The 24,598-nt window shown below is 41.5% G+C and overlaps 2 protein-coding genes across 2 annotated transcripts in view; one reads left to right on the top strand and one right to left on the bottom strand.

Moving 5' to 3' along the window:
- The window catches only part of LOC137651312 (dipeptidyl peptidase 1-like), a 32,899-nt gene extending 32,475 nt beyond the window's left edge, over window positions 1-424 (top strand). The window contains exon 10 of the mRNA XM_068384580.1: window positions 38-424. Within this exon, the coding sequence (XP_068240681.1) occupies window positions 38-220 (183 nt within the window). The 3' untranslated portion in view covers window positions 221-424. The remainder of the gene's footprint in view (window positions 1-37) is intronic.
- A 152-nt stretch (window positions 425-576) lies between these two features.
- The window catches only part of LOC137651089 (uncharacterized), a 50,992-nt gene continuing 26,970 nt past the window's right edge, over window positions 577-24,598 (bottom strand). The window contains exons 10-12 of the mRNA XM_068384226.1: window positions 7,271-7,530; window positions 5,246-5,378; window positions 577-1,139 (exon numbers count right to left, since the gene is read on the bottom strand). Coding sequence (XP_068240327.1) covers window positions 1,094-1,139; window positions 5,246-5,378; window positions 7,271-7,530 — 439 coding nt within the window. The 3' untranslated portion in view covers window positions 577-1,093. The remainder of the gene's footprint in view (window positions 1,140-5,245; window positions 5,379-7,270; window positions 7,531-24,598) is intronic.

Below are 24,598 nucleotides of genomic sequence, written 5' to 3'. Positions count from 1 at the left end.
AAACGTAATTTTAAACTTTGGATATTTTTACTTTCAGCTCACAAATCATGCTGTATTACTCGTTGGATATGGCGAAGATGAAGAAACTGGAGAAAAGTATTGGAGCATCAAGAACTCCTGGGGAGAGTCCTGGGGTGAAGGGGGATATTTCAGAATCCGTCGCGGGGCAGACGAGTGTGCCGTTGAATCTCTAGGTGTGGAAGTTGTACCCATACCATGAAACTCTTTTTATTATTACTGAATGTGATATCCTTTTGACTTTTAGCCCTCAATATTGTACACAAGATTATGTAAAACTTAATTTCTATCTTTTTATTGTGTAAGACTGAAGCTTTTCCATCTTTGAAAAACAAGGGCTTTATATATTACTGTTTTCCATTTGTAAGGTTTACTATTGTTGACTTTATAAAACTCATTTTATACACACTGCATTTTCTTTCAATCATTGACTGATTCAAGTTTTATTAAACTACATACATAACTTGATATTTTTTCTTCAGCTTTGATAACTCTTAAAAAATATTTTTCCTTCAGCTTTTATAATTCTTAAAAAATATTTTTTCTTCAGCTTTTATAATTCTTAAAAAATAAAATGACTTTATAGTGTTTGTCATTGAAAAATGCATAATGCATCAATTGCAAAGGTTAAGAAAAAACAATTTCTGTGGAATATATATATACAGTATATATTTTGTTAATATGGATAACAGGTTAATTGAGTGGATCTCTAAGCATCGATCATTTTTAAATGTGATTTCACATTCTTGTCACTGAACAGTCATAACAGTTTATCGTGCATGGGGCTGCATCCATGCAAGATTGATGCATACATATTCATAATGAAATTGTGAATTTTAAATGAGTGGATTCCTTTGCTTTACTTATGCTACATAAAGTTACAGTACAGTATATTTAAATTCTTTTGAATATTTTTACTTATATATGTATATTCTATTTAAAAAAATATTTTACTGATATTTTTTTTTAATCTATACACTTTACAGTATCTTTAATACCTTTTCATCAGTTCTTAGATTTCCGTTAAGGCTAAATCTATTGCCACTTACTAAACTGATGAGAATCATAAGGTTCCTTATGCAGGTTTCTTGATTATCACTTTTTTGGCAGGTTGTTCCCACCTGTAAAAAATAGTGTAAATGTAAAAAGCTTGAACTATAGGCTAACAGGAAAAATTATCCTTTTCATTGACTATCATTTGTATTTTTGTCTCTTGAATAAGATAAAAAAGGGAATTTTTTAACATGCAGTTATACAAGATAGTACTTAAAATAGGGTAATTAGTATATTTTCCTGACAAGCCTAAGAGACTGCACCTCATATGACTATAAATAACTATTATCAACACATCATTACTACCAGAAGTACCTTAGTAAATGCCTTCAACCAATGATTCCTACTAGTGAAGGTAATTCACGAAACAGTATTTTTTTAATATGTATTTTCACTGGTAATTGAATTCCAGACAATATGTTTGCATAAAATTATCTCCTTAAATCTGATAAAACTTCTAATCCTCAAAGCGAAACAAAACTTGCTTCACATATGCAATTACTTTCATCTATGAACAACTTGACTTGCTATTGCTGTTTGGTAGCTGTTGCACGATGCATCAAGCTTCCTTGGTAAGTGTTGCATTTTCATATAATCCATTCACCAGAGCTTGCTAATTATTATTTACATTCATTCTTTACATATTAAACAATTTTCCATTTTGTTATTTTTGGATTTTAAGATTCCCAAATTACCGGTAATTTTCAAGGTGGGGAACACAAATGTAACAAAAGTACCAGGTGATACGTGAATATCCAAATGCAGAATTACTGACAAGAGAAAAAAGTGGTGAGATTGACTTAGCCATGACCGAACATGTGACTTTGAACCATGTTAAAAATTAGGTCTTCATAAATAAAAAGGCTTCACAAAACTATAAAGAGGGAGAACGCCGAAAGGTAATTCTAGAGCGAGCAAAATAGAACACACCTATACTTCTAGTCAATTTGAGAGCATAAACCTCCCAAGGTGCCAGAAATAATCTAGTTATGATAGATACAGCTAATCTTTGTGAAAGTATCTTAGAGTTATCTATCTACAGATGGATTAAAACAGTGGGTCTCAGGTGTTGCCGAGATTATAATCCTTAGAATTATATAGCGTATTCAGGCAAAAAGCGGTATGAGAGAGCGAGAGAAATATATCTTACATATTACAGGAAAAGAAAGAGTATACCATGTAAAGAATTTACTTATGTTAAGATAAAATTACCCATTAAAAAGATATGAACATCAGGATATGTAAACAGTTCCATGCATACATATGTATTATCTTTGTTAAATGCAAAGTTCTTGCCTCTGACAAGATCTGATGGGAAGGGCTTTAATTAATTGGTCAAATCCCTTATATGTATAATGTTGCATTGACTTTAGCTATCATAACAACTGTTGTCAATGAAGAAATAATGATGATCCTCCAATGACCAACTGTTGTCAATGAAGAAATAATGATGATCCTCCAATGACCAACTGTTGTCAATGAAGAAATAATGATGATCCTCCAATGACCAACTGTTGTCAATGAAGAAATAATGATGATCCTCCAATGACCAACTGTTGTCAATGAAGAAATAATGATTATCCTCCAATGACCATAAAAAAAAGTGAAACAAAATTATTTAATATTCCGAATACCATTTGTACTTCTGCACATTAAAATTTAAGATAGTATTCATATCTAATTAACACATAACTATTAGGAATTTGAAATCATTAACGCTATTTTAGCGGAGAAACTAAATCATGTATTGAGGAATAAAATAATGAGAATTATACATACATATACCAAGGCACTTCCCCCAATTTTGGGGGGTAGCCGACAACAACAAATGAAACAAAACAAAAAAGGGGACCTCTACTCTCTACGTTCCTCCAGCCTAACAAGGGACTCAACCGAGTTCAGCTGGTACTGCTAGGGTGCCACAGCCCACCCTCCCACATTATCCACCACCAGTATATGAAATGAATGTGTAAATACTGGGATAGTGAAACCCAAAGTGTTCCTTGCAGCATCCCTATGGGAGTACCCTGCAGTGTTTTCTTCATTCTACTAAAATCCATTCCTTTCAGTCTCTTTCCACCTAAATGTCCAATTTATTTAACATTTCCTGCTACCTTTTTCACTTCATTATGGAAATAATCCTTTGGGATAGCAGTCTTGAAATGGGAGTTAATGATCTTACTAAATTACTATATGACAATAACAATCATTAGAACTACAACTACATACTGTATACAAAAGTGTATTAATAAAACGCCAAAGAAAGCGTAAATGGTCATCATCCAATAAAGATTTTGCAAAATTTGCTCAAACATTGTCAAATTACACAGAAAGAGGCAATATTCTACCAAGGTATTAAGAACAAAGTTAAAAATAAAATAAACAAATAGTACCTATGAGACAAGACCTAGAGATTATACAGTACTAAATACTGTACTCTGCTGTAATACTGTGATGTATTACAAGTTTCTGCCAATTTTTTTTGAAATTGCAAAAGCTGACAGACTAGCAGCACTTCAGCCAACAATGATTCAGTAACACCTACCCAAAAGAGAATGTAATAAGGTTAAATATCCTAAAACTAGTTGGCTGAAGGTAGAACTACAACTACTAATGGTGTTGAAAGAATGCAGAAGTATGAAAATTATCATCCTGGAGACTATCACAGTACAGCATTTTATTCTAACTTCACAACTACAATTTAATTTGTTGAATGTTAAATAAATTGAGCCAAAAGAGCAACATAGAAGTAGATATGAAAGAAACAAGATTTGAATTGGAAAGTAATTGTCTTCATGCCAACTACCCTTTCCATTGCAATTACCGAGAAAAAAATTAGTTCAATAGGAAATACAAAAATCAAGTATTTTAATCTAGCTCTCTTTGACTGCGTACCATGTAATTTCGCAATAATTCCGCAAATAGGTAACATTCTACAGCTTCATTCCATATTCTTTTTAGAGGCACTGCCATATGCAGAATTAAAGGCAGGAATAAAGTTTATTTATAGGTTCCCACAATTTTGTTTTCATCTTTCTACTTTTCTTCGGCAGACTTTTGTGTCTTCCTACCTAACTTTCCACTCCCTCGACTTTACCTTGCATCAATATTCATGGTTAATTTAAAACAAGCATTTGGGCCACATCTACGAGCCAACAATGTAAATCAGTTACCTGCTTAAGTTATTTCATATTAAAAATCTTTATTCAATGAATCCTGCTAAATGTCAAATGATGTCTAAATAGAAATTGACTAAAGTACTTAAGTTACTGAAAATAAACCAAAAGAAAATCTCTGTAGTCATAATAAACACTCCAATAAAGGGATTTTGACGAAGGAAAAATCTATTTCTGGGCGAGGAACCTGTGTCGCCCAGTGAAATGCTCCTCTAGCACCATTTCTAAGGCATAGATATTGCTGACTATACCAGAGAAAAAAAAAGAGATGCATGGAATGCCAGGAATAAACCTAGCTCGCTCACTCATTGAGTGTCGGTATAGAAATCTGGGGTGTGATTGAACCCCAACCATAGATCCCTCACCAATTAGACCTCTCCTTCATCAACATTCCCCCTCTCTACCCCTTCATCTCCCCACCCCCTTTCCACATTTCCTCCTCAGCACTTGCGTTGGTCAGACGTGTTTAGTTTTGCTCTGTGTTGTTTTGTGTTTTTTGGAAGATGTCCGACATTTTAGAGATCCCAGCTCCCAAGTTGAGTATTATATTTGTCTGTTTGGGATTTCTAGGTAGCGACACTTATTATTCTTAACCGTGTTTGGTTTTTTGTTTTCGCAGCTGGTTGTTTCCTTTCGGGGATCGCCGCGGCCATTGTGTGTCGTTTCCTTGTGATCTCTTTGTTTATCGGGTTTGCATTTAGTTCCTCATACTATTTATCATTACTAGATGGTAAGTATACTTGAAAAATTAATCAAATTTACAAATTCCTATGAAACCCATTCTTAATGTGCACTTGTGGAGCTAAAACAAATTCAGGAATTTGGACATCCAATGAGAACACAAAAGATCAAATAAAACATAAATGAGAGACTATCACTGTTGGCCCTGAATGGGAGAGGGCAGAGAACTTCCAGAACAATTACAGTGAGCAACAAAAGGCATGTAAAAGCTAGAAACCACCACCAATAATCACAAAACAATAAACACTTGTACATACCATTCTGTAAGTAGTTTGTCAACTCTCGTGAAGATATGGTTTCCTTCGGAAATTTTCTTTTCATAGAGGTCTATCAACTTTTTAAATTCTACCTCAAGTTCCTCATCATTCTTTTTAGCTTTCTCAACCAGTTCTGAAAACAAATGAAGATATGACTGTTTGTAACATAACAGATTAAATGAAAAATACTCCTCATATTTGTACTTGTATCCTGAACTTCCCACTGAATCAGATTAACAGACTACAGTATTTTCTTGTTAGGAAATTCCACACATAATCACTAAAAGCTACTAAATATCTCAATTCATCATTTCTGATGGGAAATAGTATTCCCACAGCTTTCTTGAAATAGTAAATTTTGAAAGTATAAATACCAAATTTTAATAAAATTTCTTATATCTATATTCAGCTGATGTTCATATTACTTCTGAAGTTTGGTTTAATCGACATTCACCCATAAAATTTTTCTAAATTTTTAAATGTTCCCCATTTTCTTTCCCCTCAATAAAGACATGCAATCTTCTTGGAAACTCCAACAACAGGGGCCACAGATCTGTGAACCATTTCTTCTGTGGCCAGCTAGGAGCTATCAGCGTCATTGTGCTGTTCGTAGAAATCCTGAACTTGTATAACACCTGCCGAACCATGGCAAATGGTGGGAATGATAAGAAGTAAAGTGCTTATTTCACAAGAGTAGTACTAAAATAGACTAACATCTCAGCACATAAGGGATAGGCAGAAGTTTTGAGGTACTTACACTATCGAGAAGAGAGATACTGTATAATCATTGAAACTTCAGGCACATAAGGGATAGGCAGAGGTTTTGAGGTACTTACACTATCGAGAAGAGAGATATAATCATTGAAACTTCAGAGTTCAAATTTGTTGCTGATACTTTTTAGTTAAACAAGTTGACATATCTCATTTTGTAGTTTATAAATAACTTGACTATTCGGTGTTGTTACTGACCTTGATATAATATCAAATATTTCATAATTTCTCCTTTACAGTTTATTTGTTACTTCTCTATTTCCTTTCGGCACTAGGGTGCTTTCTATGTATGAGGTCTTGGGCTTGTAGCATTCTGTATTTCTTATTAGGTTTTCACCTTGGCTAATGATAATATATAAAAATAATAATAATAATAATAATAATAATAATGATAATAATTATAATAATAATAATAATTACGCATCTTTTTTCACACAAGGTTAGACATCTGTTTGAAGATGCACAACATATTTATAATTTCATTTATGATGCGACTGTCAAAAGCAACAAAGAATGTCTCATGACTATGCATATTTTGTGATGTACTGTATATACAGTAATTTAATCTTATAAAAAATTTTCTTATAAGTTTTTTATATATATACACTAGGTCTGTTAGGTACCTGTTAAAGTTAACACGGTACTTAATTGTTCTTTAGTATAATTAAATTTATTTTTCTTTCACTTATATTTCCTCTATAATGTATATCCCCATACTATAGATAACACGGTAAACTAAACTCTTCAGTATTACCTCTGCATACTCAGTTTCGTAAAATACAGGTTAAGCATAGTTCTGGCAAACATTTCTACATGAAAAAAAAACAAAAGAAATCTAATTCAATCACCTTTAGAAAAAATACTGTATAATAAGTTACATTTATTTTTATTTTGAGCTTTTCCTTATCACTAGTATAAAGCAAAAACTTCATTTGAAAAAATTTTCCCGCAGCACTCTGGACACATCTTAGTATTTTGTAGTTACAACTTTTTTAAATATCCTACTTTCTTTGGCATTGTCCATCTCTCCAATCCATAAAGTAGAATAGTGCAATTCCCTTACATGCATCGTAAACTTTTTATTTTTTGTTTTCTTTATTAAGGGGACACTTTTATCTGGCAGTAAAAATTTTTTCCATTTCATCAAGTCTTGCTATATTCTTACAGACCTGAATTTTACCTGCTTCAGTGCACCTCTGATATATTGTACCCAAAAATGTAAAGGCTAAATACAAGACAATAAATAAAACTAACCTTTAACATCTTGCCTTGTGACAACTTTCCCTTTCTTCTGTGATGAAGCTGCAGCCTCCTTGCGGGACAGTAATTGCTCCATCTGTTTTTTTTGGGAAGTTATGTGATTAACAGTTTCAACCACATGTTTAAAAACCCCATCCCAGCTTAGGAGGCTAGACCCCAATGTGGTTAAAGCTTCTGATCCCACATCCACCTGGCTTTTGTCAAACCATAACAAAGGAGTTGTGGTCATCTTTATTTTGGGCAGCATCCCATACCTGAAAGTACCATTGCAAGACATTAAATGAATTTCTGATGAGTATTAAAAATGATTTCTTTACATTATCTACTTTTCTATAAATTTTGGGCATTGAGCAGCATTTCATGAACATGAATCATTCAAACTTTTTTGATGGCTATAAGATAATTATCCAATACACAAGCAATGATTTCTTGAGAAGTTAATGAAGCAAAATTTCATTTTTTTCTAAATAGAAATGAATATAAAAATAATCTATAATTTTTTTTTTCATATAGTCAAACCACTTGTTTTACTTATGTCAAAACTCAGATAAGTATGTAAGTGCCAAGTGCAGTAAAACCACATTAAGTATGACAATACATTGCTTGGATGAAACTAGAAAAGCACTCTGAGTGTACAGACCTCCACCATGGCAGCCTATTCATTAAACACTACACAGGAAAAATAAATAGGTATCTTAAAGAGCCTGTCATAACAAATTAACAAGGGAATCCTCAAGAACAAACTTACAAAAATGGTATTCTTCCTATATCGCTCTCACAGTTAAATAGCTTAAAATTAATTCCCTAAATTGGAATAAAAGGATAATCTTGTATATTTTATCAAGTACTTTCATTAGACAAAGAAAGGCAACCTCTTGCTTTTCTCTAAAATCATTCAATAAACCAACCAAAATATTAAAACATGACATATTACAATATGGTTGGTAACATACTGTGATTAGGTCATACTGTCAGCAGTAACTCCAACATAAAGATGGAGGCAGGATAGTGAAGTAAAGATTTAGAAAATCTAAAGCTCCAACCTACTTATATATTATAAATTGCTAGAGACTAACCTTAATTTGTATAAAGTATATCGGTAATCACCATGAACTAATAAGGAGTACTCGTGCATCCAGACTGAAATCAAGAATAATAAACACTCCAGAGGATCTGTTAAACCCTCCCGGGAACTTAAAACTCTATAGGATTATGAAGGATTTGGAAAGGTAAAATTTCCTCTCAGAAAAAAGGAATTTTAACCTTTTAAAAACTATATTATCCATTACCCAGGAATATTCCATTGAGAAAATAATATTCTAACTTGAATCGTCATATTAAAAAATTTAACGAAACCCATGGAGATGGGAAGTGTGGAAACCGGAAGCATGGACTCGATTGCGTGGCGACTGATTTACCGATAACCAATCACGAGAACACGTTAGATCTGTTCACTATCTTGTATGAGAGAGGAGTCCAATCGGAGGTTCCTCCTCTGCCAAGGGTACATAACAGTATCTTTGGGGAAGATATCGAGGAGTCCATCGAACGATCAAAAGGAAGGAGATGAGGGTGGAGTCCTTCATCCCACCCAGGAGCGCGCTTGCACGTTCCCGTACAAGACTGAGCACTGGAAACAGGAGTGTGAGAACCTGTGCCGCATACTGATCCACCTTCCCTGGCTGGGTTGGCTCTTGGTACCGCACCGCCTCTCTCTCGAGTAAGTGGGGAGAGATCATTCAAAATCATTCGAAACTCCGACAGAATGGTCTTCCTGGTCTCTACTGTCTTCTTTTCTTCTGAGAACCAGGAGTCACATATGAAGAATTAGCCGAGGGCGAGGTCAAAGATCTAGGAGTGCTTGGAGGGGAGGAAGAGTAAGTACACTTCTTTTCACCCTTACCAGGCTTCAGACATTGAGGAGTTGGGGGCCGACAATGATGATACTGCGGCTGGGAAATACACAGGTTCCTCCCCAGCAGCAGGCAAGAACTAATTGATAGTCATAACATCTCACAGCTCCTTTGTAAGCGTATCATCTAAAGGGGAGGGTGCCGCAAGGAAGTCTTCAGGGTCCTGGTATCAGACAACACCTTCAGAAGCTTATCTGTAGATGGCATGCCAGCAATGCCCAGATAAGGCCAAAATTTCTGCAGGTTCAAGTCTCCGCACACGTCGTAATGGGTGGCAAAACAGAAGGTAAATTTCAAGGGAAAGGAAGAGGATTATTGCCTTTGCTAGAGAACGGCAGTACTTCTGCTTTCCCAAAAGGAAGTCACAAATGCAAGGCAATGTCTCCTTTCTCCCTTAAAGAACACAGCCTTAGAGGAATCTGAAGAAGGCACAACAGGTAAAGAAGAAGGAGAGGAGCAGCTAGAGCTTCTTCAACATAAGCTTAGACGTTGACAAATATGAAGCCAAAGAATCCCTCTTAGCCTTCTTCTTCTTGCCAAACTCTACCAACTGAAGAGGAGGTCATGACTTGTGCTTATCAAAAGGGGATGACTACGAACAGTAATGCCTCCTGCAAAAAACACAATGATGATTGGGATCCACTACCAGCTTACGCATAAACTTGCCACACTATTTGTCAGGTTTACCATGGAATAGTCGCATATCCACACATGGAGTCTCCATACCACCAAGCACACAATACTACAAGAGAAAGCAAAGTGATTAAAAAAGCCAGAATAAGGCAGCAAGACGTATGCCCATACTAGCTTGCAGTTGAAATAAAAGTGAAAGTTTTGCTGACTGTCGAGTGGGCAGGGATTACTCTCCACCCACCAGTAACTACAAGCATCGCGTTAAAAGTTTATCTGACCATTGCAGCTTCACCAAACTCATACTCCTATTAATGGACGATGGCTTGTTCTCATATAGGAACAAATAAGGAGGAATATAGACCTGGATTTAGGATCAGTTAGTGGGTTAAAACTCTTAAGGAGTCCTCAACTTTACTATGTTTGTCTGTGATATGAGTCCATAAAAATTCTAATGATTTATACACATTAAAAGTCATTGAGAATACTGTATACCCCATACTAAACACAAATTCATAAGTACAATCTTGATAGAAGTACAAAAACTCAGAAGAAATAAATTGTTCCTAAGGATTTGATTCTGGAATGTCAGTTTACAAAAATGAATAGGATTTCTAATTTGGACCAAAATTTAGAAATGAACATCTCTACAAATATCTTGCATATTTGGATTTGTAAACAACAACAAAAAAAACCGATAAAAAATTAAAGCAATATACAGTATTTTAATAAAACTTCTGATCCACCAAAATTCCTACCATATTTCCTCTAACTACAGCAATGCAAGACCTGGGAAAGTAAGACATATCTGATATAATAAACCCACGTAATGTAGCTAATATGAATATTATAGTGTAAAATTTAGAAACAATACATATACATATAAAATAAAGTAACTCATCAGCTAATAATGGTATCAATTTAAAAAGTTTCATGGATGCAACTCATCTCCCATAATACCCTAAGTAAATATGTTTCAACTTGCGACACTTACATCTTTACTATGAACCGGCGGACTAGTTCATGTAAGTACAAGAGAAAAATATATATCTTTAGTGGCGAAGGAAACGGAGTAATGCACTATCGTCTCTCAGTTTCCGTTGCTTTGCTATTTGGCATAATCATTGCCTCTATGATTTTCTGGTAACTTGTCACTGTAATTTTTTTCTCATCATCATGGCTCTCAAGCATAAGACAGACAATAATTGCAGTGCATCAAAGCAAATGAAAACCATTGCCATAGAGGTGAAAATAGAAATTGTGAAAAAGGCAGAAAAGGAAGGAAAAAAGTCAAACTTTGCCCGCGAACCACAACTACTGTAAACTGTTTGACTGTAACAATTACATACATACATATACCAAGGCACTTCCCCCAATTTTGGGGGGTAGCCGACATCAACAAAGAAACAAAAACAAAAAGGGGACCTCTACTCTCTACGTTCCTCCCAGCCTAACAAGGGACTCAACCGAGTTCAGCTGGTACTGCTAGAGGTAAAGTAGTGTCATTTGTTCCGTAACCGAAATACAAACCACGCTATTTACATGGGGTGACTTACCCCTTAGGTAGGGTGGAGAGTCCCGGCTTTACTGGCTTTGGCTTTACCCGGGGACTCTGAATCCGAGAGAGCAGCACTCGAGAAAAAGAGTCCCTGCACCTCGCAAGTCCGCAAGGAATGTGACTGTAACAATTATCAAGGATAAAGATAATATCCTTGAGTATGTGAAGGGACCTGCTTCTATGAAATCAACAGTGATTATGAAACAGCATAGTGGTCTCATTATTGAGATGGAGAGATTGTTAACTCTTTGCCTGGAAGATCATTCTCAACAGTGTATCACAGTGAAAATCATATCAAATCAAGAAAAAGTAAAAATGTTTGAAGCATTGAAAGGTGAAAAGGTGGACGCAATTGAAAGATAAGAGTTTATGGCTAGTATGGTTAGTTCATGCGGTTTAAGGATTGTGTAAATTATCATAACAAAATTCAAGGTGAACCTGCTAGTGGTAAAGAGAAAACAGCAACTAATGTGTTGGCTGAGATAATTAAGGAAGGCGGTTACGTTGCTGAATAGATATTCACAGAAATATGTTATTTTCATTAGTAAAATAAATTTTTGAATATACTTACCCGATAATCATGTAGCTGTCAACTCCGTTGCCCGACAGAATTCTACGGACGGGATACGCCAGCGATCGCTATACAAGAGGGGGGTGTACTCACCAGCGCCATCTGTGGTCAGGTACTCCAGTACTTCTTGACAACACCACCTCAATTTTTTCCTCGGTCCACTGGTTCTCTATGGGGAGGAAGGGTGGGTCAATTAAATCATGATTATCGGGTAAGTATATTCAAAAATTTATTTTACTAATGAAAATAACATTTTTCAATATTAATCTTACCCGATAATCATGTAGCTGATTCACACCCAGGGGGGTGGGTGAAAACCAGTGTACATGTTAATCAAGAAGCTAAGTATCCCGTATTTCATATTATCAGTTATTCAAAATAACAATGAAATTATAAGTACCTGGTAAGGAAGTCGACTTGAACCATTACTCTGCCTTTAATAAGTTCGTCTTCCTTACTGAGCGCAGCGTTCCTCTTAGGAGGCTGAACAACTCTAAGGTGCTGAAGTATAAAGGGTTGCAACCCATACTAAAGGACCTCTACACAACCTCTAACCTAGGCGCTTCTCAAGAAAGAATTGACCACCCGCCAAATCAACTAGGATGCGGAAGGCTTCTTAGCCTACCGTAACAACCCAAAAACAACAATAAAAGCATTCAAGAGAAAGGTTAAAAAGGGTTATGGGATTAAGGGAATGTAGTGGCTGAGCCCTCACCTACTACTGCACTCGCTGCTACGAATGGTCCCAGGGTGTAGCAGTTCTCGTAAAGAAACTGGACATCTTTGAGATAGAATGATGCAAACACTGACTTGCTCCTCCAATAGGTTGCATCCATAATACTCTGCAGAGAACGGTTCTGTTTGAAGGCCAACGAAGTAGCCACAGCTCTCACTTCGTGTGTCCATACCTTCAGCAAAGCAAGGTCTTCATCCTTCATGTGAGAATGAGCTTCTCTAATCAGAAGCCTAATGTAATACGAAACTGCGTTCTTGGACATAGGCATCGAAGGTTTCTTAATGGCACACCATAAGGCCTCTGATTGTCCTCGTATAGGTTTTGACCTTTTAAGATAGTACTTTAGAGCTCTGACAGGGCAAAGAACTCTCTCTAGCTCGTTACCCACCATGTTGGAAAGGCTAGGAATTTCGAACGACCTAGGCCAAGGACGTGAAGGAAGTTCATTTTTTGCCAAAAACCCGAGCTGTAAGGAACATGTAGCTGTTTCGGATGTGAATCCTATGTTCCTGCTGAAGGCGTGAACCTCACTAACTCTTTTGGCTGTTGCAAGGCAGACGAGGAAAAGAGTTTTGAGAGTAAGGTCTTTGAAAGAGGCTGACTGGAGAGGTTCAAATCTAGGAGACATAAGGAACCTTAAGACTACGTCTAGATTCCAGCCTGGAGTGGACAAGCGACGTTCTTTAGAGGTCTCGAAAGACTTAAGGATGTCCTGTAGATCTTTGTTGGAGGAAAGATCCAAGCCTCTGTGGCGGAAAACTGTTGCCAACATACTTCTGTACCCTTTTATCGTAGGAGCCGAAAGAGATCTAACATTCCTAAGATGCAACAGGAAGTCAGCAACTTGGGTTACAGAGGTACTGGTAGAGGAAACTGCATTGGCTCTGCACCAGCTTCGGAAGACTTCCCACTTGGATTGATAGACTCTGCGAGTGGATATCCTCCTTGCTCTGGCAATCGCTCTGGCTGCCTCCTTCGAAAAGCCTCTAGCTCTAGAGAGTCTTTCGATAGTCTGAAGGCAGTCAGACGAAGAGCGTGGAGGCTTGGGTGTACCTTCTTTACGTGAGGTTGACGTAGAAGGTCCACTCTTAGAGGGAGAGTCCTGGGAACGTCGACCAGCCATTGCAGTACCTCTGTGAACCATTCTCTTGCAGGCCAAAGGGGAGCAACCAACGTCAGCCGTGTCCCTTCGTGAGAGACGAACTTCTGAATAACTCTGTTGATGATCTTGAACGGCGGGAATGCATATAGATCGAGGTGGGACCAATCCAGCAGAAAAGCATCCACGTGAACTGCTGCCGGGTCTGGGATTGGGGAACAGTACAATGGGAGCCTCTTGGTCATCGAGGTAGCGAACAGATCTATCGTTGGCTGACCCCACAAGGCCCAAAGCCTGTTGCACACGTTCTTGTGAAGGGTCCATTCTGTGGGGATGACTTGACCCTTCCTGCTGAGGCGATCTGCCGAGACATTCATATTGCCTTGAATGAATCTCGTTACCAGCGTGAGGTTTCGACTTCTTGACCAAATGAGGAGGTCCCTTGCTATCTCGTACAGCTTCCTCGAATGAGTCCCTCCCTGCTTGGAGATGTACGCCAAGGCTGTGGTGTTGTCGGAGTTCACCTCCACCACCTTGCTTAGCAGGAGGGACTTGAAGTTCATTAAGGCCAGATGTACTGCCAACAACTCCTTGCAATTGATGTGAAGCGTTTCCTGTTCCTTGTTCCATGTTCCCGAGCATTCCTGTCCGTCCAAGGTCGCGCCCCAGCCCGAGTCTGATGCCTCCGAATAGAGATGAAGATTGGGGGTCTGAACAGCTAACGAGAGACCCTCCTTGAGAAGGATGTTGCTCTTCCACCACATGAGAGTGGTCTTCATCTCTTTGGTAACAGGAATAGAGACCGCTTCGAGCGTCATATTCTTGTCCCAGTGAGCTGCTAGATGGTATTGAAGGGGGCGGAGGTGGAGTCTCCCTAACTCGGTGAACAGGGCTAACGATGACAGGGTCCCTGTTAGACTCATCCACTGTCTCACCGAGCATCTGTTCCTCTTCAGCATGCTCAGGATGCACTCTAGGGCTTGGTTGATTCTTGGGGCCGACGGAAAAGCCCGAAAAGCTTGACTCCGAATCTCCATTCCCAGGTAAACGATGGTTTGGGAAGGAATAAGCTGGGACTTCTCTAAGTTGACCAAAAGACCCAGTTCCTTGGTCAAGTCCAAAGTCCATCTGAGACTCTCCAGACAGCGACGACTTGTGGGGGCTCTTAAAAGCCAGTCGTCTAAATAAAGGGAGGCTCTGATGTCCGCCAAGTGGAGGAATTTGGCAATATTCCTCATCAGTCGCATAAACACCATAGGTGCCGTGCTTAGGCCAAAACACAGGGCTTGGAATTGGTACACAACCTTTCCAAAAACGAATCTCAGAAAAGGTTGGGAGTCTGGATGAATGGGGACGTGAAAGTAGGCGTCTTTCAGATCCAACGAGACCATCCAGTCCTCCTGCCTGACCGCTGCTAGGACCGACTTCGTCGTCTCCATAGTGAACGTCTGCTTGGTGACATAAGCATTGAGCGCACTGACGTCCAGCACCGGTCTCCAACCTCCTGTCTTCTTGGCCACCAGGAAGAGACGGTTGTAAAAGCCCGGGGATTGATGATCCCGGACTATCACCACTGCCTCCTTCTGTAACAGGAGCGACACCTCTTGATGTAACGCTAGCCTCTTGTCCTTTTCCTTGTAGTTGGGAGAGAGGTTGATGGGAGAAGTGGTCAGAGGGGGATTGCGGCAGAATGGGATCCTGTAACCCTCCCTTAGCCACTTGACAGACTGGGCGTCTGCACCTCTTCTTTCCCAAGCTTGCCAGAAGGTCTTGAGTCTGGCTCCTACGGCTGTCTGGAGAGGAGGAGAGTCAATGTTTGCTTTTCGAAGACTTGGTACCTTTCTTGGACCTGCCCCTGTGACCGTCTGGGCGGGTACTTCCTCGGCTGGGGGCTCTGCCACGAAAGGGCGGAATAAATCTGGTAGCAGGAGTATCAGCCACTGGGGTGCGGTAAGTTCTTGGTACTGAAGGTGCAACCTTAGCCTTCCGTGCTGAAGAGGCCACGAGGTCATGCGTATCCTTCTGTATAAGAGCCGCAGACATTTCCTTGATAAGATCCTCAGGAAACAGGAACTTAGAAAGAGGAGCAAAAAGTAACTGTGACCTTTGGCAAGAGGTGATACCAGTGGAAAGGAAGGAGCAAAGTTGTTCCCTTTTCTTGAGGACTCCCGATACAAACATAGAGGCAAGTTCGCCGGAACCATCGCGAATTGCTTTGTCCATACAGGACATAATCAGCATGGCCGAGTCTTTGTCAGAAGGGGCAGTCTTCTTGCTCAAGGCCCCCAGGCACCAGTCGAGGAAATTAAAAATTTCAAAGGCGCGAAAGACTCCCTTTAAGAAGTGGTCCAGGTCAGAAAAGGTCCAGCAGACCTTAGAGCGTCTCATAGCTGACCTTCGTGGAGAGTCAACCAAACTTGAGAAGTCAGCCTGGGCAGAGGCAGGGACCCCCAAGCCTGGTTCCTCTCCCGTGGCATACCAGACGCCCGCCTTAGAAGCCAGCTTAGGAGGCGGAAACATAAAAGACGTCTTTCCCAGTTGCTGCTTGGACTGCAACCAATCCCCTAACATTCTCAAAGCTCTCTTTGACGATCTGGCGAAGACAAGCTTAGTGTAGGCAGACTTAACAGGTTGCATGCCTAGAGAGAACTCGGATGGAGGAGAACGAGGGGTAGCAGAAACAAAGTGTTCAGGGTATAACTCTCTGAAAAGAGTAAGGACCTTGCGAAAGTCAATGGAGGGTGGCAATGACTTGGGTTCCTCCACATCAGATGAAGGATCATCCAGGTGAGCCGCTTCATCCTCAGAAACCTCATCACCTGATTGTTGAGAAGCGAGAGGTAACGATAAAGCAGTATGCTGAATGGCTGAATCCTGAAGAACGGGTGCATGCGCACTAGCGGATTCATCCTCAAGACTCTGCTGAAGAGGATGAGGGCTGGTAATGACAAAGTCCTGAGGCTGGGATGAAGGAGGTTCTGCGGGGGTCTGAGGAGCAAGCGTGGTGAGAGGCGAATGCTGTAAAGCATGAGGCTCATGCTGCATAGTCTGCGGTTCAAGTTGAATAGGAAGCGGCTTAAGCTGAGAAGAATGTGGTTGCTGCATGCGTTGAGGTGGCTGTCTCATAGCATGAGGTTCCTGCCTCAAGGGTTGCGCTTGCCTCAAGGGTTGAGGTGGCTGCGCAGAGAGAGGCTCTTGTCCCACGAGTTGAGGTTCTAGCCTCAAGAGTTGAGGTGCTTGCCTCGAGAGTTGAGGTTCTCGCCTCGAGGAAAGTGGAGGTGGCTGCTGCAAGAGTTGAGGTTGCTGCCTCAAGGAAGGTGGAGGTTGTCGCACCGCAAGAGGTTGCTGCCTCGAGGATGGTTGCAACGCAAGAGGCTCCTGCCTCAAGGGTAGAGGAGGTTGCTGCAAAGCATAAGACTCCTGCCCCAAGTGTTGAGGAGGTTGCCGCGTGGCAAGAGGCTCCTGCCTCAAGGAAAGTGGAGGTTGCTGCACAGCGCTGGTATCTGGCAACTCCCAAAGCGGCAGCTCACGCATGGAGGTAGCTTGAGGAACCTCAACCTCATACGTCTGGCAGGCTGGACTGCGCAGAGGTGGGGGAGCGCTCGCAGGAGGAGGTGTGATAACCTTCTCTGCCTGAAACTCCTGCATCAACACCGCAAGCTGCGACTGCATAGTCTGCAGCATAGCCAACTTGGGATCAACAGAAGTTGAGGTCTGTTGAGGCATAGCTTTAACAGAAGTTGAGGTCTGTTGAGGCAACGCTTTACCTCTCTTAGGAGGCGTGCAGCCATCCGATGACTGCGGCGAGTCCGAGCTAGCCCAGTGGCTACACCCGGGTTGTTGGACTCGCGCGGTCTGGACCTTACGCTTAAGAGGCCTTGAGACCTGGGTCCAGCGTTTCCTCCCGGAAACATCTTCTGCAGACGAGGAAATAAAGGGCTCAATCGTCTGAGAGTGGAAGTGACGATCTCTATAAGATACGCCCGCAACCACTGAGGATACTACTGTGCGCCGATCAAGGCCTGCCGAACCCTTTTGCCCTTCGACATTGCTTCTCCCCTGGGCTTGGGAGCTTGCTAGAGGTCCCGGACTGGGAGGACGACTGGCACGCACAGAAGTATCCTCATGCGCAACACTGACACTGACACTAGGCACAGCACTGGCACTACCACTTCCCACTGCACTTTTCACTTTAAGTTCCTTGACATCTGCCAAGAGAAACTTGTGGTCACTCACTACCGACTCCACCTTATCACCTAAAGCCTGAATGGCACGTAAAACATCCGACATATCATGCTGAGCACTAATAATAGGTTCGGGGGTAGCCACTACAGGGGGAGGAAAAGGTTGAGGATCATGGGGGGAGGAATAAAGTAAAGAGCGAGCCGAACTCCTCCTAACTCTCTCTCTCTCTAACTTAGTCGTATACTTGAGGAATCGAATAAAATCAAATTCCGAAAGTCCGGCACATTCCTCACATCGATCTTCCAACTGACAGGATTTTCCCCTACAGTCGGAACAAACGGTGTGAGGATCAACCGAGGCCTTCGGAAGACGCCTAATACAAGTCCTACATCGTCTTTGGGGAGGAGCTTGAGAATGGTCGGACATCTTGAATCAGAGAACAGTCAAGGGGGATTCCAAATTAAAGCAAAGATCGTTATACTATTAATCAAAATCAATCCAAAAGCTATCTAAGCTAAGGGAAAAACTTCCTGTATAGCGAAAGCTGAAATCTCAGAGCAATACTTCACCAAAACCGTGAACAAAGACTCCAAAATCATAAGCGTATCCATGTAGGTCTTGCCGGAAGCACGACAGAGGAAAAATTGAGGTGGTGTTGTCAAGAAGTACTGGAGTACCTGACCACAGATGGCGCTGGTGAGTACACCCCCCTCTTGTATAGCGATCGCTGGCGTATCCCGTCCGTAGAATTCTGTCGGGCAACGGAGTTGACAGCTACATGATTATCGGGTAAGATTAATATTGAAAAAAGATTTTGGCGGGAGAAGCTAACTTAAAAAACCCACCTAACCTATGCTAAAAGCCGTATCCTTACCCAGGGGGGCGAAGAGCCCCCCTGGACACCCCCCCCCCCCTTACCTACTACGGGAGCGAGAAGATTCGTGGCCGGAGTAAGAACTCGAGCCACAAATTTTCAGGTAATTTAGGGTTTTCGGCAAAAAACATAAAAGTGTGCGTTTAAGCACATATTTAAGATCCGCAGACCATTTCCAAACGTTTTTATTCTATACAAGATAACAGTCGGAGCGATAATAAGCAAATTAGGACGCTTGGCCGTAGCGCTACAAACTACCCTAATATATCCTGCTGTGGTTTTGATTTGCTTATATTCATAATGATTATCTCCATCTTTCGACAAAGTCTGCAATTTTTTTCAATACAGGAGAATTTAGTGATATCACAAAGTCATTTAACATCTATAAGGTATCACTTTCATTATCATCAGGTAGTTTAACCAGATTACAGAGTAAAAACATTTGAAACTTTGACACCTTGCCAAATTTGAAGTTCACTATCCTGTGTGGTCCAGTGTTTAAATTAATCTATAGAAAATTAATCTAATTTGCTTGTAAATTGGGACTCAAATCAAAAGTTTTGGTGAGTGGATGAAGAGGCAATTTCAAATGGGGGATATATCTTGCCTAATTGATTAATGCTGTTAACAAATTTGGGAAAAATTACTGTTTAACATTATAAGCATTTAAATCACCACTTGCTTAAAATGATATTTTGATTATAAAATAAATTTTTGAATATACTTGCCCGGTGAATATATAATAGCTGACGTCTCCGACGGCTCGACAGATTCCAAAAATTCGCGAGCGATCGCCGTGAAGGTTGCGGGTGTGCCCACCAGCGCCGACTATCGGCCAGATACCGCATATACATGTAAACAGCTCCAGTTCTTCTCATTCCGCTGGGTCTCTATCGGGGAGGAAGGGAGGGCCTTTAATTTATATATTCACCGGGTAAGTATATTCAAAAATTTATTTTATAATCAAAATATCATTTTTAAATATTAAACTTAGCCGGTGAATATATAATAGCTGATTCACACCCATGGTGGTGGGTAGAGACCAGTATTAATACAATAAAGGCGTATATGCTTAGAGTTTTTGACAGTTATATCATAACAAAACCCAAATAAATATAGGTACCTGGTAAGGAAGCTGACTCTGACGATTACTCTGCCTTGTTAGTCCGCTTTCCTCACGAAGCCCAGCCATCCTCTCAGGATGCTGAAAGACTCCCAGGAGCTGTTATATCCAGGGCGACAACCCATACAACAGGACCTCATCAAAACCCTTAATCTGGGCGCTCTCAAGAAACGACATTTGACCACCCGCCAAATCAAAAAGGATGCGAAAGACTTCTCAGCCTTCCGTACAACCCAAAACAAGATTAAAAACATTTCAAGAGAAGATTAAAAGGATATTGGAATTAAGGGAATGTAGTGGTAGAACCCTCACCCACTACTGCACTCGCTGCAACGAATGGACCCAGTGTGTAGCAGTCCTCATAAAGAGTCTGGACGTTTTTTAAGAAAAATGAAGCGAACACCGACTTGCTCCTCCAAAAGGTCGCGTCCATAATACTATGCAGAGATCTGTTTTGCTTAAAGGCCACGGAAGTTGCTATCGCTCTTACTTCGTGCGTCTTGACCTTCAGTAAACAACGATCTTTTTCACTTAAGTGAGAATGAGCCTCTCGGATTAAAAATCTAATAAAATACGATAAAGCATTTTTAGACATAGGCAATGAGGGCTTCTTAACGGAGCACCATAAGGCCTCAGATCCACCTCGTAAAGATCTGGTACGAGCTAAATAAAACTTAAGAGCTTTAACTGGGCACAGTACTCTTTCAAGCTCGTTGCCTACGATCTATGATAGGCAAGGTATATCAAAAGATTTAGGCCAAGGACGAGAAGGCAGTTAATTTTTGGTCAAGAAATCAAGCTGAAGCGAACATGTGGCTTTATCTGTAGAAAAGCCGATGTTTTTACTAAAGGCATGGATCTCACTGACCCTTTTAGCCAAAGCCAAGCACACCAAAAAAAGCGTCTTGAGGGTGAGATCCTTCAGGGAGGCTGAATGTAATGGCTCAAACCTGTCGGACATTAGGAACCTTAGGACCACGTCTAAGTTCCATCCAGGAGTTGCCATACGACGCTCCTTAGAGGTCTCGAAGGACTTAAGGAGATCTTGGAGATCTTTATTATTGGACAGATCTAAGCCTCTATGTCTGAACACAGAAGCCAACATGCTCCTGTAGCCCTTAATAGTGGGAGCAGAGAGGGAGCGAACATTTCTCAGATGCAGGAGAAAGTCTGCAATTTGGGCTACAGAGGTACTGGAAGAGGAAATGGATGATGACTTGCACCAGTCTCTAAAGACTTCCCACTTCGACTGGTAGACCTTGATGGTAGATGCTCTCCTGGCTCTCGCAATCGCTCTGGCTGCCTCCTTCGAAAATCCTCGAGCTCTTGAGAGTCTTTCGATAGTCTGAAGGCAGTCAGACGAAGCGCGGGGAGGCTTTGATGAAGACTCCTTATGTGGGGCTGTCGTAAGAGATCCATCCTTAAAGGCAGACTCCTTGGAACGTCTACCAGCCATAGAAGTACCTCTGTGAACCACTCTCTCGCGGGCCAGAGTGGAGCAACCAACGTCAACCTGGTCCCTTCGTGAGAGGTGAACTTCTGCAGCACCTTGTATAGGATCTTGAAAGGTGGAAAGGCATAAACGTCCAGGTGAGACCAGTCCAGCAGGAAAGCGTCTATGTGGGCTGCCTCTGGATCTGGAACTGGAAAGCAGTAAGTCGAGAGCCTCTTTGTCAGAGAAGTCGCAAAAAGAACTATGGTGGGTTGACCCCATGTCATCCATAGCTTCTCGCACACAGTCTTATGCAACGTCCACTCCATGGAGATGACTTGTCCTCTTCTGCTGAGGCAGTCCGCCAAGACATTCATTTTTCCTTGCACAAATCTCGCCAAAGGAGAGATGTTACTTGCCTTAAATGGAGTTCCTTCTGATCCGTGGATCAAAGACCCGAGCATTCCAGACTGTCCAGTGGAGCTCCCTAACCCCAAACCGAAGCATCTGAATACAACACATGGTTTGGGTTCTTGATCGCAAGAGAAAGACCTTCTCGAAGTCTGATGTTGCTGTCCCACCAAGTCAGACATGTCTAGACTGGGTTGGAGATTGGGAAAGAGATACTCTCTAAGCCCTTCTCCTTGTTCCAATGGTTTAGGTGAAATTGGAGAGGGCATAGGTTGAGTCTCCTCAGAGAGATAAACTACTCCAGCGATGAAAGAGTTCCCACGAGGCTAGTTCAAACTCTTACAGAGCAACTGTTTTCCTCTTGCAAGTGAAGGACTTTTAACAGAGCTTGTTCCATTCTTGTGGGAGACGAAAAGGCCCGAAAAATCAGACACTGTATCTCCATTCCCAAATAAAGAATAGTCTGGGATGGGGTACTGTAAGTTATGACTTCTCTACGTTCACTATGAGATCTAGCTCCTTGGTTAGGTCTAATGTCCATTAGAGGCTCTCCAGACAGTGATATAATGACGACGCCCTGATTAGCCAGTCGTCAAAATAAAGGGAGGCTCTGAATCCTCAAAAAATGTAGAAAGCTTGCTACATTTTGCAAGGGCCTTGTAAAAACAAGAGGAGCAGGAATGAGGCCGAAGTACAGTGCTCGACATTGGTACATTACTTTCCCGTCCACAAACCTCAGATGTTGTTGAAAGTTTGGATGAATCGGGATGTGGAAGTATGCATCCTGAAGGTCGAGAGAGACCATCCAGTCGCCTTCCCTTACTGCTGCCAAGACAGATTTGGTAGTCTTCATCGTGAAGTTTGTCTTGACAATGAACACATTGAGCGCACTTACATCTTAAGTACTCCTGCAGTGAACGTGGCTGCCAGATCATTGGAGCCATCCCTGATAGCCTTGTTCCTGCAGTGAACGTGGCTGTCAGATCATTGGAGCCATCCCTGATAGCCTTGTTCATTCATGACATAATTGTACAGCAAAACATTGACAGCTGGAGAGACCTTCTGACTTAAGGCTCCCAGGGACCAACCAACAAAAAAAAAAAAACTTCAAACGCTCGAAAAAACTCCTAACAGGAGAAGGTCTAGCTCTGAAGCCGACCATAAAATCTTGGAGCGTATCATGGCCAGGCGACGGGGAGAGTCTATGAGGCTTGAGAAGTCTCCCTGGGCAGAGGCAGGAACTCCCAAGCCGAGAACTTCTCCCGTGTCATACCAGACGCTCGCTCTAGAAGCAAGTTTAAAAGGAGGGAAAGCAAAGGCTGTCTCCCCCAAACTCCTCCTGGTGATCAACCAGTCGCCTAGCAAACGTAAAGCTCTCTTAGAAGAGCGAGAGAGCACTAGCTTAGAAAACGACGGCTTCGAAGTAGCTAGGCCTAGCGTAAACTCTGACGAAGGCGAACGAGGAGCAGCAGTTACAAAATGGACCGGAAAAAGATCCTTAAAAATCAGCATGATTTTTTTAAAGTCCATAGAGGTCTGAGCAGCTTTAGGCTCCTCTCCGTCTGACAAAGTCCCCAAAGGAATATCAGTAGGAGGAGGATCAGCAACTTCCTCATCTGAAGGAACCTCGTCCGACAATTGTCTAGTCTCATGAAAAGGAGAGACCTGCCGCGGCGGCAATGCTTGACAGGCAATGTCAACAAGCAAAGGAGCAGCAGTAGCAGTAGAGGAAGCAACGTCAGGTCGCTGCTGAAAGGACTGAAAACCTTGTGACTGTCCAACAACAACAACAGGAGTTGATGGACGCTCGACGTCACGTCGGAACTGCATTGACTGCCTAGACTGAGCAGTCAAAACAACCTTCGACTGCGGTGATTGACGCTCAACGTCAAGTCGAGGCAACTGAGCTGGTTGGCGAACGTCCTGAACGTCAACACGAGACTGCGGCAGCGGCTGAACATCAACACGAGACTGACGGCCAGAGTCTCGTTTAGCGTAACGGCGACTCGAAAGCGAAGGTTCATCGTGAACCTGCTCAACGTCATACTTCTCCATAAGGGAGGCAAGCTTAGTCTGCATGTCCTGCAGGACAACCCATTTAGGATCAACGGGAGTCGGAACGGGCCGAGACGACGGTAACGTCTGTGTTGGCAAAACATTGCCTTTACCGCGACCCTCGGAACCCGTGTTACGCTTGCGTTTACTAGGCGAACAGTCTTCCGACGACTGCAAAGGGTCAGAGCTGTCCCCATGGCTACAGCCAGGACGCTGGACCTGTCCTGAAGGGACTGACTTTCGCTTAAAGGGTCTAGAAACCTTGCGCCAAGGTTTCTTTTGCGAAAAGTCTTCGGATGACGAGGAGAACACAGTCTCACCCGTCTTATGGTAAGGGCGATCTTGACGAGAAACGTCCGATACCAAAGAGGGAACGTCTGTACGTTGGTTAAAGCCTCTCGTCCCCTTAAGTCCTACGACATTACTTCTCCCTGGTGCAGGGGAGCCTGAAAGAGGTCTCGGACTAGGGGAGCGACAAGCACGAACAAACGAACCCTCCGCAACACAGAACATGTTTTCTTGCACTCACTTCACTGATATCGTATTTTTCAATAATTTCACATTAGGCATGAATAAAACTGATATCTACCTGAAGCACGCAATTCTCCCTTACATCAAAAGGTTATAATTGCGAAATGAGTCGTATAATGTAAGCACATTAGTACAAAATGAAACACACATGCAAAAATCAAAAAACATATACATATAAGTGAACCCTCGTTTATCGCGGTAGAT

Source organism: Palaemon carinicauda, chromosome 12, assembly GCF_036898095.1.
Source record: "Palaemon carinicauda isolate YSFRI2023 chromosome 12, ASM3689809v2, whole genome shotgun sequence".
NCBI lineage: Eukaryota > Metazoa > Arthropoda > Malacostraca > Decapoda > Palaemonidae > Palaemon > Palaemon carinicauda.
This window is presented reverse-complemented; position numbering and strand designations above follow the sequence as displayed.